We start from the raw sequence: 16,218 nt of genomic DNA on the forward strand, positions 1-16,218 counted from the left end.
GGCAGGAGGGTGGGCTCGGTAACCCTCGGGACACGTTCCGTAAATAGTAATAGGAAAAAAAACCCAACACAACCCAAAACCCCAGAACAAACAAAAAAACCCCGCCCACACACAAAATGAAATAAATTAATAAATGGTGGTGGGGGGGAGTAAATAGAGGAAAAATAAATAGAAAAATAAATAGGGGAAAAATAAATAGAAAAAGAGTAGGGGCAAAAATAATATTAGAAAAGAATAAAAAAAATTAAAAGCAGCTTTATCTAGTACTTAAAACCAAATCCACAGCCCTGACATTATTATTTTGTATATTTTTGTACTATTTAAATGGATTCAAAACAGTATTTAAAGCCTGTTCAAAACAGCACCATGCTTTATTACTTAATAAAACACAAGATGCAAGTTTTCAGTCTTTTTTTTTTTTTTTTTAAAGTACACTAAGCAGGATCTCCAGGTCCTACGTGAGTTCACCCCCACAACTTGTTTCTTAGCCTTTTCAATGTATTCATTAGTGAGAATAATTATAGTAGAATGATCCAACGTGGAAAATGAAAAAAATAAAGCTGAACTCATTTTGCTTAAAATATAGCACCACACCCATTTTGCACCTAGGAAGCACCGACTCGCTGGGCTTCCCTGCCAGACATCCCTGAAGAAGTCACTGTTAGTCCCAAATTTTGTGGCATTCAGCTGGTATCCAAAGGGGCACCAGGCACCCCTGTCAGACCGTGCAGAGCAAGCTGAAGGACAAAGCCCCAGAGAGCCTGTTCATTCAGCGGCAATGCAGAGACTCCATAGCTCAGGGGACCTGTAATGGGAACTTTATGTGCTTCCCTCATTACTTCAGTTTAGGCCATTCGCAAGCTAAAAGCCCTTTGCTACCCCATGGCTGGCTGATGGCTCTAAAGAAATAAATAAAGTGATTCATTCAAACCCCCACTCCACATGAGCTAGGGTGTACTAAAGCGGAGTACTCAAGAAACCAAAACACAAGCTGGCTGGCAGCCTCACGCTTCTTCAGCCTGCAATGTTTCTGGTACACACGCATAACCAGAAATGTATTTTCAAGTCAAGTTTGAGACAATGACAAGTCAACATGGGGAAACACGCTGCATCCTATTTGTTCCACGACTATTTTGTACTTTCATAGGCATTTTAAAGTCCCCTCAATTCAACAGTTTCCAAGAGCACTTCATTTATATACAGTTAAGTAAATGCTCACTCTGACAAATGGTCAAATACATGATGGCACCTTGATATGAGAGAAGTATTTGAATTGTTGTATGTTCAGATTAAAAAAACCAAACCCACAGCAGATTCCAAGAAAGTGATTTATTTCCACTTGGCCTTACAAGTTAACGACAGTATGCTTTTCATTAAAAAACAGTATCATGTACTATTTAGAAAATGATCGCACCTTTCTTGCCAAAGAAAATACACCCAATTATGACCTCCCGTCTACCTTTTAAGGATAGGTGGGTTGGTTTCTTTCTTTTTTAAGAGTAATCCTCAGAATGTATCAGCAGAAAATGCATATAGGTGAGGATAAAGTTACCAGCAAATGGATAAACGTTCCTGTATAATTAGACATACGTTAACACAGAGGAACTCATCCACCAACTAGTGCTCCATCGGCTCCTCTGCCTTTTCTGCAGGTTCATCAGCAGGCGGAGCAGGCTTAAAGAGAGGAAAAATATACATATTATAGGAAGGCAGGAAACAACATTTGACAAATCAGCTTTATCCTGGATTGAGCATCACAAGTGGTAAATGCAGCTTATGTCAGCAAATAGCTTGCTAAGTGGTGTTATCCGAATTAAGCATGAAACAGGACAGAGTTGGTAACCAGGAGACTAAGGATGCATCTTGCGACAGGCATGAAAGCCACATGTAGCCACTTCTGTTGCAAAAAAGTGAAAACCAGTACTTGATCAAAGATGAGGAAAGATGACAATGTTGGAACAGCCTGGTGCCAATTTAGCATAAATTGATTTAGTAAGCATCTTAGTCTCCAGCTAAGATTAGGTTTTCATATAGTAACTTCATATATAGTAATGCTATATAATAAATATATAATATACTTTATTTATAGTAACTTCAAATTTTAAAAATCACATTCCTAAAAATCTACTTGAGTTAGTAGAGTGTTAAATGTCATAAACATAAATGTGACAGGTCATATATCACAAAATGCTGTCTTCCAACAAAGCCTATTGATTTGTATCTAAACCACACACCTTTCTCTGTGGTCTCTCCTCAAGACCTTCTAGGAATGGTGCTACGTCATCATCGTCATAGATGGTAAACTCCATGTCTTTGCCAACAATTCCAATGGAAACATTCTGTTAAGCAAAGTTTTGAAAGAAGTGAGAAGCATTTTTCTGCAAATAATTCTGTGGCTTTACAGCTTTTGCTTGTGAAACAGATGAAAATTTCCTCCTGTGATTAAGAGGCTCACTGTGCTGTTTGTGCCTACTTAAGGAAAAAAGGAAATTTGGAGACTCCCTCTTTGGTAGATTGTACTAGAAAAGGAAAGGGAGGCAGATTTATACCCTACAAAAGCTATCGTGTTTCAAAATCTTGTCAGTAAAACCACTTTTCAAGGGTTTCAATTTCTTCCAATTTTTTGTTTTCTTTTTAATAACATACAGGATTTTTCAAAACCAATTATTTTAATCTTATTTTGCATTTTCATTATTTTACAAGTTCTAAAAAACAAGGCGGGTTAAGAATAAAAAAAAATTAAACATGGAAAAGGGCAGATCAGCCACAAGCAGAACACCAACTAAAGGATATCCTTAGTATTTTCTTGTTCAGCAGTTCCTCAATTCATTGTCAGAAGTTTCTGCAACTTTTTGATGCTGGATACTCAAACAACTGTGCATTACCTTCCCTCACCTCCCAGGTGAATTACTGACGGTGCTTACAATGCAAAGTTGTGATTCTAGTTGCGTGTAATGTATCTTAAACACTGATCAAAGTTCGAAATAGAATAAAGCAACCAGGGAAACAATGTCTTATTTAGAGAAAGTATCATTTTTTGTTAAGAAAATTAAATCTGAGATAATTAAGGAAACTGTAGATAAACTGGTGACATGAGATGAAGATTATGTTATCTACCAGTATTCAGCTTCCAAATTTCAGTGCCAGCCATACTTTACATGAATTTTGTCACAGTAATTTCTAATAACAGTGGCAGTAAAATTTCTTGTTAAGAAAACCTAGTATTCACCTTGGTGGTCAGATCCTGTTCAGCAGGAAGAGTCTCTCTCAAGGCACGCAGTCCATGTTTAACTAGCTCATTTAGATTACCTTAAAATGAAATTAGAATGACATTTACAAAATGTATGGTATTACCTCTAGACACTAATTTCCTCTTCTTCCTACTCCCAGTTGACAACTAGAAAATCAGCTTGACTACCTTGACTTCCAGAACTCCTCTCCTTAGGTATGCCTGGTACTGATCACAGAGCTGGTTGCAGAAGTATACCTTGAGAAACCAGCCCTTCCCTACATTTGAAGTCAAATGCGTCTGGTTTTGGTACCTGCCTTGCCTCCAGTGCAGTGATAAGCACACTATTTTTATCCCAAGCAGCCATTCAGTAGCCTCCTCCTCATTGTTTCATATAAAAAAAAAAAAATCCACCGTTTTAAATGCACCACCTAAATACTTGCCCTGACATACTATCCCTGCTCCGATACAGAAAGAATTGTTCTTTCCCTGGGTTAAACAGGACAGAGGCCTTTTACTTTTTTCCTCAGCTTTTCTGAGCACAGCTTCTCTTTTCATTAGATGTAATAGGCATCCAGATGTTAGATGTGAAGATTTGTAACATTTTCTCTACCGTTTTGTCTTCATGCAGATTTACACTTATGCCAAGCTTGGCTCCCAAAATTTATCTTCCTATCTTACTAAATGCAAAAGAACGGAGCAGTAGCAGAAAATAAACTGCATAATTGATGAATACCATTAGATAGATAGGGTTTCATTACTCACAGTCATTAAATTCAGTCATGTGTCTCTCCAAATAAGTTCGTGCTGACTGTGAACGAGCACCAATGGACATTGCTTTGCAGTCAAAATAGTTTGCAGAGGGACAAGTCTGGAAGATGTGAGGACCCATATCCTACAAAGAGAGGAAAAAAACCCCACAGAATAAAACAAATGTATAAATTCATACCAAGTCTGCTGCTGGAACACATTATATTTTCTAAAACAGTCTTGCTTCATGGTACATCATATAGCTTATATGTATGCACATAAATGTATTTTATATTGCTTATCCTATCACTGTTCTTATACAATTCATTCAAAGCTACTGCAAAAAAAAAAAAGCAATAATCTACCAAAAAAAAAAAAAGAATTCTTTCTTTACACTTTGTTCATTAAAATGCCCTTTTTATGTGGACAGGATAGCTGGCACCAAAAATGTTTCTTTCTCTGTTCCCTAAAGTGTACCGTGCTTCCTACTTCATGACTTGCAGTAGATATTTACATGCATTCCGTCTTATCTGCACAAAAGTAAAAAACTGCTGTAGACTTAACCATGCCATGCCAGATTTCAGGCAAGACAATTTTCTTCAGCCTCCCTTGCATCAAAAATCTTGAGGGCAGAGATTCTGTCTGTGATGCATTAAGCAAACTGCTGTTGCTAAACAAGTAAGAGAGGCCAGTGATGATTTCCACATGCACTTTTTATAAAAAGTATTTAAAATAATAATTTATAAAGCTCCATAATAAATAGTAAAATAATTACTGTCATCATGGGATCAACATTTTGATCCCTTAAAACACAAACAAATCTAATTTTTTCCGTATCTCATTTTGCACGTTAAAATAATTAGTTTTTCATTTTTGCAAATGTACACCTCATAGGTGTATGTAGGATTAGCTATTAATTAACATTTTTAAAAGTTATGTTTTAGGGTAAGATACAGAAAATGATTTCCTTATTCAGAGAGTTTTGATGAGTCTGCCTCTTCCATCTTCCCCTCTTAACATCCATTTGTTGTATAAAATTACATTAAGCACATTTTCTTTTAGATCAATAGTAACTAGCGCAGCTTACATCATAACCTGCAATGAGCAGTCCTACACCATATGGTCTTCTGCCATAACGCTGTGTTGGTATCTGGGTTTCTTAAGTAAGCTAAGGAAACAATCTCAAAATAACATGTTAATTACCCAAAACATTTTCCTAAGCCAAGCAGAGACGCACCAACATCATCATACAGTCTTTGCAAACCTTTTTGCAGGAGTGAAGACTATGTTCAAAAGAAACAGATCTCACGACTTATTTGGAATACCAACTTCTTTTTCACCAGAAGAAAATTTAGCAATTAGCTTTCCCGAGATAACTGAGTGGTGCCTTCAACCAAGTACTAGAAACAGTTCACCTAACGCTGTACAGCCTCATTTAATTTCTTACCCCTTTAAACTTTTTCTAGGCACCTGATAACAGAATACAAGGCCTCTACTGTGTTCCACGCAGAAACAGAAGTTGCCACAGAAAAAAAAAAATCTGAGCTAGCAGCTGCAATCCAGTAAACAATCATATTTTGAACAGTGCAGTCATCTTTCCTCACCCACATCCAAAGGCACAGGGCTGTGTAACGGCAAAGCAGTGCTATGTTAAATGTTGCATAGCACGTTATTGCTTCTCTACCAGTTCAGTGCATATTATAGAATATTCTCCGAAAGAATACACAAGCAATGTGAATAAAGAAAAATTAACTTCGACTTAACTTTTTCAATTGAATATGACTTTTAAGCTGTGATATATGAAAATCATTTTATGAACAAGTATGAACAAGTAAAAAGCTATAAAAGTGTTACAAGTATTAAAAAAACCAAAAGGATACTGCTTCCAATTAGTGACACTAGGCGAGAAACTGGAAGAGGTCTATCAAACACGAATCTAGAATCCAGACACTCCTGACGCATGAAATTGCTAAGAGGAAAAAAGAAAAAAAAAAAAAAAGAAAAAAATCAAACCAATGCATAGATGAAAGTCACAATGAGTTTTTGTCTCAATACATGTCTGTTAAGGTAAGCATACTTTTGTTTCAGCTCTGCTTGTTGAGAAAAAGGGTCAAAGGCATTACATAATTTCATTTCATCATGACCTATAATTGTTACTCAGAAAATTGACCACAGGTTTGAAAGAGTATTATAGTATTTCAGCCATACACATGCAAAGAAGGTAGACGTTCACGCAGGCAACAGACGGATCATCTGGAAAAAAGCCACAGTTAAATGGTAACATTTCTTTGTAACATTACAGCAATTAAAATTTATTTTAGAAGTTCTTCCTATGCCTTCTTTGTCCTTTCCTATCAAGCTGAGGAATCCTCCTCCTTCCACGTACATTTACCTCATCTGATGAAACTATGTGGCCAGCAGGTAAAAAGCAAACCCCTCTGAAGCAGACACATACAGCAGTGTATGTTTTTAGTAACTTTCTTAAACGTGCGTACACAGAAGCAGCTGCTAGAGGGAAATAACACTTTCTCAGACTGCTTGGAAACCCCATCACACTGAGGAAACTAGAAAGAACTGTCTCACTAGTAACAAAACCAAAGAGCAAAATTTTGGGCCAAACAAATGAGATTTCTGCCAACTAGTTAAAAATCTGCCAGAATTTCATGCTGAGGTCTTTGGCATAGTACAACAGAGCAGTAGCTCTAATCCTTAGCTGACCATAAAATTTCATTCGCAATAGTCTACAAATGAACTTTCACTCATTATTGCAGAACTGTGTATGTCAACAACTAAAATACTCACCACAAGAGTCTTGCATCAGCAGTAAGTCCAGCAATTGAGATACCAATATGGTTGTCAACGTACAGGATTTTTTTCTGATGAGCTGCCAGCTCAGACTGTGCTCTCTATGCATAAAAGGAGAAAGCTATGTGTCAGACTGAACAGTTTGCCAAGCACTGTGGAGAAATCTGCTAACATTTATAGCAAGAACTGAATATGATCATGAAACAATAAGAAAAAATAAATTTATAAACTTGCAACAGAAGAAAAACCTAATTCCACTTCAGTAAGAGACTGTCAGAAAGAAAGAAAAAACAAACAGACACTCAAGCTTTGAGAAAAGAAATAGTTTTACTGCTTAATAACCAGTTAAAAAAAAAAAAGGAACACACCTTTTAAAGGGAAAAAAAAAATCTTTCACTCATTTCGTGAAAATCTGCTTTGAATAGGTACTGAAAATTTTTATAGTTCTATACTGGTACTCAAGCGACAGGAAACTGGGATTACATTTACATTATACATAAAAGTTAAGACTGTGCAAAACTAATTTGTGAAACCAAAACTTTTCTACTAACATTATTGTACCAAGACCACAGTTTTGAAGTTACCTTTAGAGCAACCAGAACAGCATGCGTTTTTGATTTCAGCCCCACAGTAGCTGAGCCTTGTTTCACAGCTTCCATGGCATATTCTATTTGATGAATTCGGCCCTACAGAATAAAATCAAAGGTAATCATTATAAAACTAATCCTCTGTATCAATTTTCAATGGTTCTTGATTTTTAGACCTTTGATTCCCCCACCCCAACAGGTACACTGACTGCATAACACAGTTTAAACCTACAACCAACAGACTTACTTCCTCAATTACCTTCTGCAAATGCCTCACCATTAACCCACATAAATCTGTCCACCTCTGAGCCACTCACTACTGCATACAAAGAAACAGGAAAACTAAACAGAAAGGGTGAATAATCTTGACATTATTAGAATCGCAAGACTTTTGTCACTGTCTTCAGAGGAATCAGTATTTGACCAAATGTGATTCAAAGACAGAACTTCCAGCTGAAGTTGGACACTTAACTTTTAATCGAGTTTCCTGAAGAAATGAGTCTTATGCAATTGTTGTGTCTCACCATCCATTCCCTAATAACTTCTGAACAAGTTATTAGTCAACTGCAGTCAAGTCTGAAAGAGGAGTAGAGGTCTCAAAGACAATTAAGTCCCCACAAGTTCCGCAAAGGCGGCCAGGAGCTTTGCAGGAAAATAAGACAACATCCTTTTAATGCAACCACTGAGGGCAAAGAAGCTAATCTTCTGCACTCTAGTCGGCCAACCTATGTCAGTCGGCATGTTCACTGCTACTGTGCAAGTCCTGGAATTACTAACTGCAGCACACAGTTGGATCCTACCAGTTGTGATGGAGTGGAATGTAGTAGCTGTTGTAGTGAAATGTACTGGGGATAATCTACAGGAAATCACCTTCTGTTTGGTTGTTGGGGTATTTTTGGTAAAAGGTTTTTGATTTGATTTATCTAGAGAAATACAAAGTCCACTAGATGCTTAAAATACCCTAATGTTCCGTATCATCCACTAAGTTATAAATGGAATTTCAATAACATAGGACATTTCCTGCCCAAGAGCAGTATGGAATCACTGTGCCCTGTCCAACACATATTTATCCACTTTCATGAATGACCTGAAAGGCTGTAAAAGTGTGAAACCCCTTCTAGCCTTTAATCTTGTATCTCCTTTTCTTTACAACAATATTTGAAAACACCCCCCAATAAAATATGATTATTCTTTCCTCCTGTATTAACAATGCCAGTAACTATTAGTGTGTCATACCACTGTCTCACCTACAGGAATGTATGGAGCAGTAATTGCAGCAGAGTAGCAATTTTAAATGTCTTTTATAAAGGACATAAACACTATTCATATTTTCAAGGCAATTTATGAAAAAAATAGAAATTAGTGTTGTTAATGACTTCACAATATCTACTAAAAGTCTCAAGAGAACATTATAGTTTTAAAAATAATTTCTAAAGTACCAGATAGATTAAACAATGTAAAATTAAAGTTCCTGATACAGAATCTGCCAGAGAAACACAATTATTAGGAAGAATGAAAACAGTTCAAAGACATCTGCAGCTATCATGGTATTCACTAAAGAAATTCAAATATTCAAGGTTGTCTTCATATAGGATGGAAAGTAGGAAACGTGCTCTGCTACAATGTATGTCGAAAATGTATCTTTCAAACAATACTACTACATGATGAAGATTTCAGTAGTAATACAAACCCACAAACTAATGATATATTAGCTTTCTACTAATACAATTTGCTATTTGCATTTAAAATAAATCTTTAGGTTTGCTAAATCTAGAAATGAGTCAATTTTCAAGACTCTGATTTTCCCTAAGTATTGGATCTTAAAATGTACATACCAAGGGAAGAGGCAATATTGAACACCTGAACTGACACTTGCTTTTAAAATTCTAGAATATTTGTTTTGAAGTCAACACAATCTGCGTAAGTTTTAGAAGAATACACAATGTGAAACTCATTCAGAGGTAATAAAATTTCAAATTCAAGTGCAAACGTCAATATAATCTTAAGCACAGAGATAGTATGAAGCCTCCCTAACATTCCACAACATGGAAAACTAGGGACACACACCCGCACAGACTTCATCATTGAAGCGCAATGTAAACTGCATTACAAAATTATATGGCATTTAATCACTTGCATGTTCTAGCTCTCAATGTTATAATTATAAGCTTTATACAGGGAATTTATTCAACAGGGATGTTTGTGACCCTTTCTGTTTAGAAAAGTAAGATCTGTGAATTCATACTACAAAAATCAGTATCTCGGATTCCAAGCTTCAGATTACCATATCGGTACAGCCATCCAAATAGGGGCTTACAAGGCAGTAAAAATTGTCTGCACAAAAGGAGAAACAGGTGCTGTTATGCCGTACTTGAAGAAGTTAGTATTTAGTGCTTAAGCGAGAATATGCTAACTTTTAATAATTTGATTTTGTTCTGAACAATTTGAATACAGTAAAGCTCTTAATTAAAAAAAATATATAAAATAAAGTTCTTCCCAATTGTAAACTAAATAGTTCCTTTCCAACATAAGCTAGCGAATAAAAGAGGGAACGACCTAGCGGTAGCCTAGTATTTGGGAGATTTAAGCTCAGTTCCATGCTTTTTGATACCTTACTTATCAACTTTTTATTATAGGTCTGTAAATTGATCATAGAATGGTTTGGGTTGGAAGGGACCTTTAAAGATCATCTAGCCCAACCCCCAAAGATGACAGCATCTATTTTGTAACTCACAGGCACATTCAGAAAACAACTGCCTTAAGTACTTTGAGGTAACAGGGCCTATCTAAGCATCATTCGGGCTCATACACCAGAAGCTTACAGATGTGCTAATGCCTTTCGAGAAACCTGCAGCCTACAAAACAAGAAGGGAGCGGACTGCAGTAAGCTTTAAGTACCTGAATACAATCTATGCTCTTGTGATACCACTGCTGCAAAAGTGGAAGAAAAAAAAAAAAAAGGGCAAGTAAAAAGCCAGTTAGCAAGCCTAGGAACATTTTACCTGAGGGCTCCAAACTGTGACATCGTTGTCATACTGGTTGCGAAACTAGAATGAACAAAACACAATCCATTAGTACAGCTAATGAACAGGCGGAAAGAGCATTCCCGAGTGACGTTCCGGTCATTTTCTTTGCAGGGCCTCTTAGGCGAAGCGTTTGTTCCCAGGCCCGAAGAGGGGCCCGTTCTCTGGCCAAATTTCTTTTCACGCCGGAGCAGGAGCACACACGTAATGGGCAGCACAAGCTCGAGGTCACGGAGCAGCGAGCCCGCTGCCTCAGCCCCCGACGCGAGGAGGCAAAGCGTGACGAGCCGGAGCGCGAAATGCCGGTGCCCGGGCCGGGGAGCGCCGCCACCGCTCCCACTCCCCGCCGGCCCGCCCGCGGGAAGCCCTGCCGAGTCCCCGCCGGGGTTCCCGACGCTGCTCCGCCCGCTCCGCGCATTCCGGGGCAGCCGAGCGGCCATCACCCACCTCTCTGCAGCCTCACGCCGCGCCGGGCCCAGCCGGGCCGAAGGCGTCGCGCCCCACCGCCGCCGCCGCCGCGCCCCCCTCCCTCCGCGGGCCCCGCCTGCCCCGCCGAGGGGAGCGCGGCCGCCCCCTTCCCTGGGCAGGCCCGGGCCCCGGCAGCAAGGCCCAGGCCCAGCCCCGGCCCGCGGCGAGCCCGGCCCCGCACGGCCCGGGAACTGCTTACTCACGGCCCCGCTCCCTCCTTCTCGCCCTCCCCCTTCTCCCCCGCTCGCTGCGCAGCGCGGGCAGGGGGCGCGGGGGAGCCCTGCCCCGAGCCGGCCCGGCCCGGCCGCCCCTCACCATCCTCCTTCCCCCGACAGCAGCGCGGGCTCCGGGGCAGCGAGGGGGGACCGCTCCAGCAGCGGCCGCTCTGGACTGGAAGCAGCCAGGCAGTGCGAGTCGCCCCTCGAGTCATCGATCGACGCACGGCGGCTCGGCTCGCCCCGCCCCTGGAGCGAGCGACGCCGCGCGGGTCCCGCCCCAGCGGCGCATGCGCGGCCCGTCGGGGCCCGTTGGGCGGCAGTTGGTGGAACGGCCGCGCGTCAGCGGAGCGCCGGGCGTCGCAGCCGCGAGGAGGCACGCGGCGTGGCGGGCTTCCCCGGGCACCCGGAGGCGCCGCGGACGCTCCCCTCTTCACGGCCCGTTTTCTGGTGCCGTCACCCCTCCCTTTTCAAAACCCTGGCAGCTTCTCTGTGCTAAAGGTCCTGAACGGCTTCCTTCAGCCTGCTTTGCCTGTGTTTTTCTTGCCGCTCGGTATTTCTCTTGCTCAAAGCGATGCCTCGTGTCTCTTAACACTGAGATTCCTGCGCGCAGTACAAAAATTTAATTACTTGAGGAAAACGTGCATTGTGGAATTTGAAATACGTTTCTTTTTCTTATGAAAACTTGACGTTAGCTGTTTTACTGGTTTTGAAAAAACCGTGCAATTTTAAAACCGCTGAAGATAAAGGCACTGGCATGGGATAAGATGTATGTGCTATTGCCTTTTTTTTGTTCTCTGAGAAAGCTCCCTGTTTGTTCTTCATATTCGCAGGACATGAAGACAGCGTGGGAACAAACACAATTGTTACAGCCATTGTTACGAATATGTTTTAAGTTATACGAAAACTTCAGCTACAAAGGATTTTGTTCAGAACAAAGGAATATGGATAAATTAAATCACAGTTACTCTTCAAAAATTGATTTAAAACCCCCGCGAAACAACACCGCCAACTTCACAAAAGCTACCTCTCAAACAGCTGTGCAAATTTGTTCACTGAGTCATGACTTTGTGCACAGACACATGCTGACACTTGGAAAGGTACTGTATAACCATCAGTGTTAGGTTTGTACTGTTTTCCCCCCTCACTTGTTTCCATTCTGAGGCAAACCCCATTGCTGTTGAGAAAGGGGCGTCTCTGTAGAGTGTATGTATGCCACCCCAATCTTGTGTGGACAGCGAGCATACGAATGGGACACCTCTTGCTTCAGGAGGCTACAGCATCCAATCCTACCTGTTCTGACACCACTAGAAGAAGGGTTTAAAGCTGTATTTCAGTCACTGCCCTTTTGTCACAAGCATGTGGTTTATGAAGTGGTGTGCTTCCCAAAAGTGCAGTTAAGTTCTCATACAGTGTCGAGGCTAACAAAGGCTATGAGCTGAAGCAGTTCGGGGTAAAAAACCAAATGAAGGCAGTTTGGTAGGAGTAAAACAACAGCCACTATTAATCAGATGTAGCAGACTGGAAATCCTCTTATACTTCTGTTTTGGAAAAAAAGGGTACAGGAAGTCTGAAATTATATAAAGCTAAATGAGAAGCACTATTATGAATTATATTAGAAAAATAATACTATGTCTTTCTTAATTACAGCTAAGATGTGATTAAATTTCTAAATGGGTCTTTTTGCTGTCAAAATAAAGATAAAAACTACACGTGCTTAACAAAAATTAATTGCTTACTGGAGCTCTTATTTTGGACAACGTAAAATATTTTATATAGTTGTAACTGAAAAGTGAGTTAAAAATTACTATGAGAACTCCTCTATAGGATTGCATGACTCAAGCATTAAAACAAAAGAGAATCAATTAATACTGTATTCATATGTTTTATTTTTTTAAACAAGTATCCAGCTGCTGAAGTCACAGTCATTAAAGCCAAACTAGTATTCTATCACCTTTTGATTACTGCAGGACCAATGACACATTTCTCTTATCACTGGAGAATTTTCTGTTTGTCTGTGGAGGGGGCTACAGTGTTGTCTAGGAAAAAAAAAATCTCGACAGATTGATTTAAATTACCTAACTTGTTTTGTTATTCTTAAGCTTTCTGATTAATACAAATTCATTTGATCTGAAATAACTTCCTTTCTTCAACATTGTTTGGTGTGCACTGAAACAGGATATATAAACATTTTATTAAGTGAGCTGAACAGCTTTGAAGTTTCAATGAACTTTCAGTAAGTATTCCCATAGTCTCTGCTATAATGCCATTCTGCAATAACTTCCCACAGCAATAAGGGACTCCCTAAAGATCCATTTACTCCACCTACAGTAACAGAACAATAGACAGATACTTCCTCTCTTTGGCAAAAGTGTGTTAGTTTTGATAAAACGCTAAGCTATGCCAAGACTCTCTATTGTTCTGTATACATACAGCAACTAATGTTAGAAACCACGATTTTAGTGATAAAAAGGCAGGATTTGTAAAACTTCACATAGAAAATTGGTAAAAGCTGCATAAACGAAGAACTTACGGAAGCTATATGAACTATTGTATAGGTTTATTAAATAACAACCTAAGTATTTTCCTGCCTAACCTTTTTTCCTTTATTACATGCATAGAAAAATATATTCAAAACCAAACAAACCAGATGTCCACCTATTAAAAATTTATTCTAAAGCAGACTGATTCAGGTCATGTGACAGCAGGAAGGGTGGCATGGAATGGAGTTCCAGCTGCTCTCCAGTGCTTCAGGCAGCACAACCATTACTGTATTCCCAAGGCAGCAGCACAAGAGGATGTCAGAGGCAGGAATAATCTCTTGAAAGGGGAAATGCTTACTGTGGAAGGAAGTCATTCACTTCCTTCTGAATGCTCCTGCTTGCCCTTTAGGCTCAGTATGAGCCCTCTATAGGCAGGGCTAAAGCCAGTGGGTTTGTCATGAATTTCTGATTACGTTCTCTGTTGGTGTTAAAAAGCACCCAACCCATTCCCCATTGATGTTTTTGAACTGAGAGTATGATATTTAAATACAAAATGAGAGAAAGGAATGAACAAGGCAAAATCAAATAGCTCTTTTTCAGATAACAATGGCATCGAATCAGGAAGCATTTTACATATATTTTGCCCAAATATGGCAAACAGTTACTGAAATTAGTGAAATTAGTTGTTTGTCAGTCATCCAGAGTTGTTAGAAGATTTGAATTAAGGCCTTAAATGAAAGTTTCAGTAAAATTTAAGTGATGCCTAAGCATTATGTTGACCTCTGCACCTGTCACCCTTGCTATATTTAATGGTGTCACCCTTGCTATATTTAATGGTGGTACAGTGGCCTGCACGAAACGATGTAACAGTTTTAGACAGCTTCATAGGAGATAAAAATCCCCATGACAAAAGGCTATAATAACACAGATGCAGTTGATAGACACAGCAGAAAAAACAGTGCTGAGTGACGAAGATGGTTAAACTGCTCTTTTCTCCACGCCATGTTATGAGACACCGATGAGGCAACATGGGATGCAACTTCACCCCGATTTTGCCACTGCTGTATCTGATCCATTATGAAATATCTACAAAACTATCCCAATTATCCATATCACAGGTATTAATTTTATAATACTAAAAGCTATAGGGAAGTGCATCAAACGTTTTCTTTGGTAACAGTCCTAACACCAGTATTAAGATATGTTTGCATAGTTCTATAGAAGGTTTGAATTAATAGAAAAAGAGGATTAAAGAAATACAAATTTAATTGTAGAGACAAAAGTGAATGGCAAGCATCAATCAACATATTACATCAAGAAATCACGATATAAAAGACTACAGCCTATAAAAGACTACACTCTGGAGGTGGAAGGCCAGGCAATGGAGGATGGGGACGATAGTCTATCTACACCAGAGATGTTGCCCACGTCAGAAGAACGTACCTCTCGTATTAACACCACCTCCACAAGGAAGAGAAGACGGGTTATAGTTGTGGGTGACTCCCTTCTGAAGGGAACCGAGGGTCCGATATGCCAGACGGACCCTCCTCTTAGGGAAGTCTGCTGCCTCCCTGGGGCCCGGGTGAAGGATGTCACGAGGATACTCCCTAGCCTGGTACGGCCCTCGGACTATTACCCCCTACTGCTCTTCCATGTGGGGGGCGATGAAGCTGCAACACGAAGTCCTAGGGCAATCAAAAGAGACTTCAGGGCCTTGGGACGGCTAGTAAGGGACTCCGGAGCACAGGTTATTTTCTCCTCTCTCCTTCCAGTTGTGGGCAGTGACACTAGAAGGAACAGAGGTACCAAATCTGTTAACTCATGGCTCCGTGGCTGGTGTCATCGCCATGGTTTTGGTTTTTTTGATAACGGGATGGCCTGCACAGCACCAGGTTTGCTGGCATCTGATGGGATTCTTCTTTCTCAAAGGGGAAAGAGAATCCTTGCTCAGGAGCTTGCAGGGCTCATCAACAGAGCTTTAAACTAGACTCGAAGGGGGAGGGGGATAATATCAGGCTTGCCCGAGAGAAGGTGAGGGACGACGTGCCATGGTTAGAGGGAGAGGGTGCCAGCGAGGGCACTCGGCCTATGTCTCTGAGATGTGCTGGGTACACTGGGGCACAGCTGAAGTTGAACAGAGTTGAGCTCGGGGATACTGAGGCAATAGGAGCCAAGAGGGAAATGCCAGTGAAATGCCTCAAAGCGCACAAGGGGTGCTCCTCTATGAAGGAGACATGGACGGCAGCCCAGCTGAAGTGCCTCTACACCAATGCACGCAGCATGGGCAACAAGCAGGAGGAGCTGGAAGCCATTGTACACCAGGAAAACTATGATATGGTTGCCATCACGGAAACGTGGTGGGATGACTCGCACAACTGGAGTGCGGCGATGGATGGCTATAAACTCTTCAGGAGGGATAGGCGAGGCAGGAGAGGTGGTGGGGTAGCCCTGTATGTTAGGGAGTGTTTGAATAGTTTAGAGCTTAATGATGGTGACGATAGGGTTGAGTGTCTATGGGTAGGAATCGGGGAAGGCCAACAAGGCAGATATTGTGGTGGGAGTCTGTTACAGACCACCCAACCAGGATGAGGAGACTGACGAACTATTCTATAAGCAGCTGGGAGAAGCCTCACGATCGCTAGCCCTTGTTCTCGTGGG

General features: G+C 40.6%; 1 protein-coding gene across 2 annotated transcripts; it reads right to left on the bottom strand.

Moving 5' to 3' along the window:
* Positions 1-1,314: 1,314 nt before the first annotated feature.
* PSMA1 (proteasome 20S subunit alpha 1) lies at positions 1,315-11,298 on the bottom strand. Of its 2 annotated transcripts, XM_072865027.1 has the most exons (11): positions 11,178-11,265; positions 10,374-10,418; positions 7,843-7,947; positions 7,369-7,470; positions 6,782-6,885; positions 5,860-5,948; positions 5,067-5,137; positions 3,995-4,124; positions 3,230-3,309; positions 2,235-2,339; positions 1,315-1,674 (listed from the first exon to the last, which is right to left on the bottom strand). In XM_072865027.1, the coding sequence occupies exons 4-11, from the start codon at positions 7,441-7,443 to the stop codon at positions 1,618-1,620; spliced, it is 711 nt and encodes a 236-aa protein (XP_072721128.1). In that variant the 5' UTR covers positions 7,444-7,470; positions 7,843-7,947; positions 10,374-10,418; positions 11,178-11,265; the 3' UTR covers positions 1,315-1,617. The 2 variants fall into 2 exon arrangements, with proteins under 2 accessions (XP_072721128.1, XP_072721127.1); XM_072865026.1 differs by lacking the exon at positions 7,843-7,947 and having other exon boundaries at positions 11,178-11,298.
* Positions 11,299-16,218: the final 4,920 nt, after the last annotated feature.

Source organism: Ciconia boyciana, chromosome 6 (assembly GCF_034638445.1).
Source record: "Ciconia boyciana chromosome 6, ASM3463844v1, whole genome shotgun sequence".
NCBI lineage: Eukaryota > Metazoa > Chordata > Aves > Ciconiiformes > Ciconiidae > Ciconia > Ciconia boyciana.

Excerpts from the sequence above, each read along its gene's own strand:
- PSMA1 (XM_072865026.1), bottom strand. Across the intron at positions 5,138-5,859 it reads AGTGTCACTAATTGGAAGCA|AAACCCAGATACCAACACAG; the intron begins GTATCCTTTTGG and ends AGCTTACTTAAG. Across the intron at positions 1,675-2,234 it reads AGGAGAGACCACAGAGAAAG|CCTGCTCCGCCTGCTGATGA; the intron begins GTGTGTGGTTTA and ends CCTCTCTTTAAG.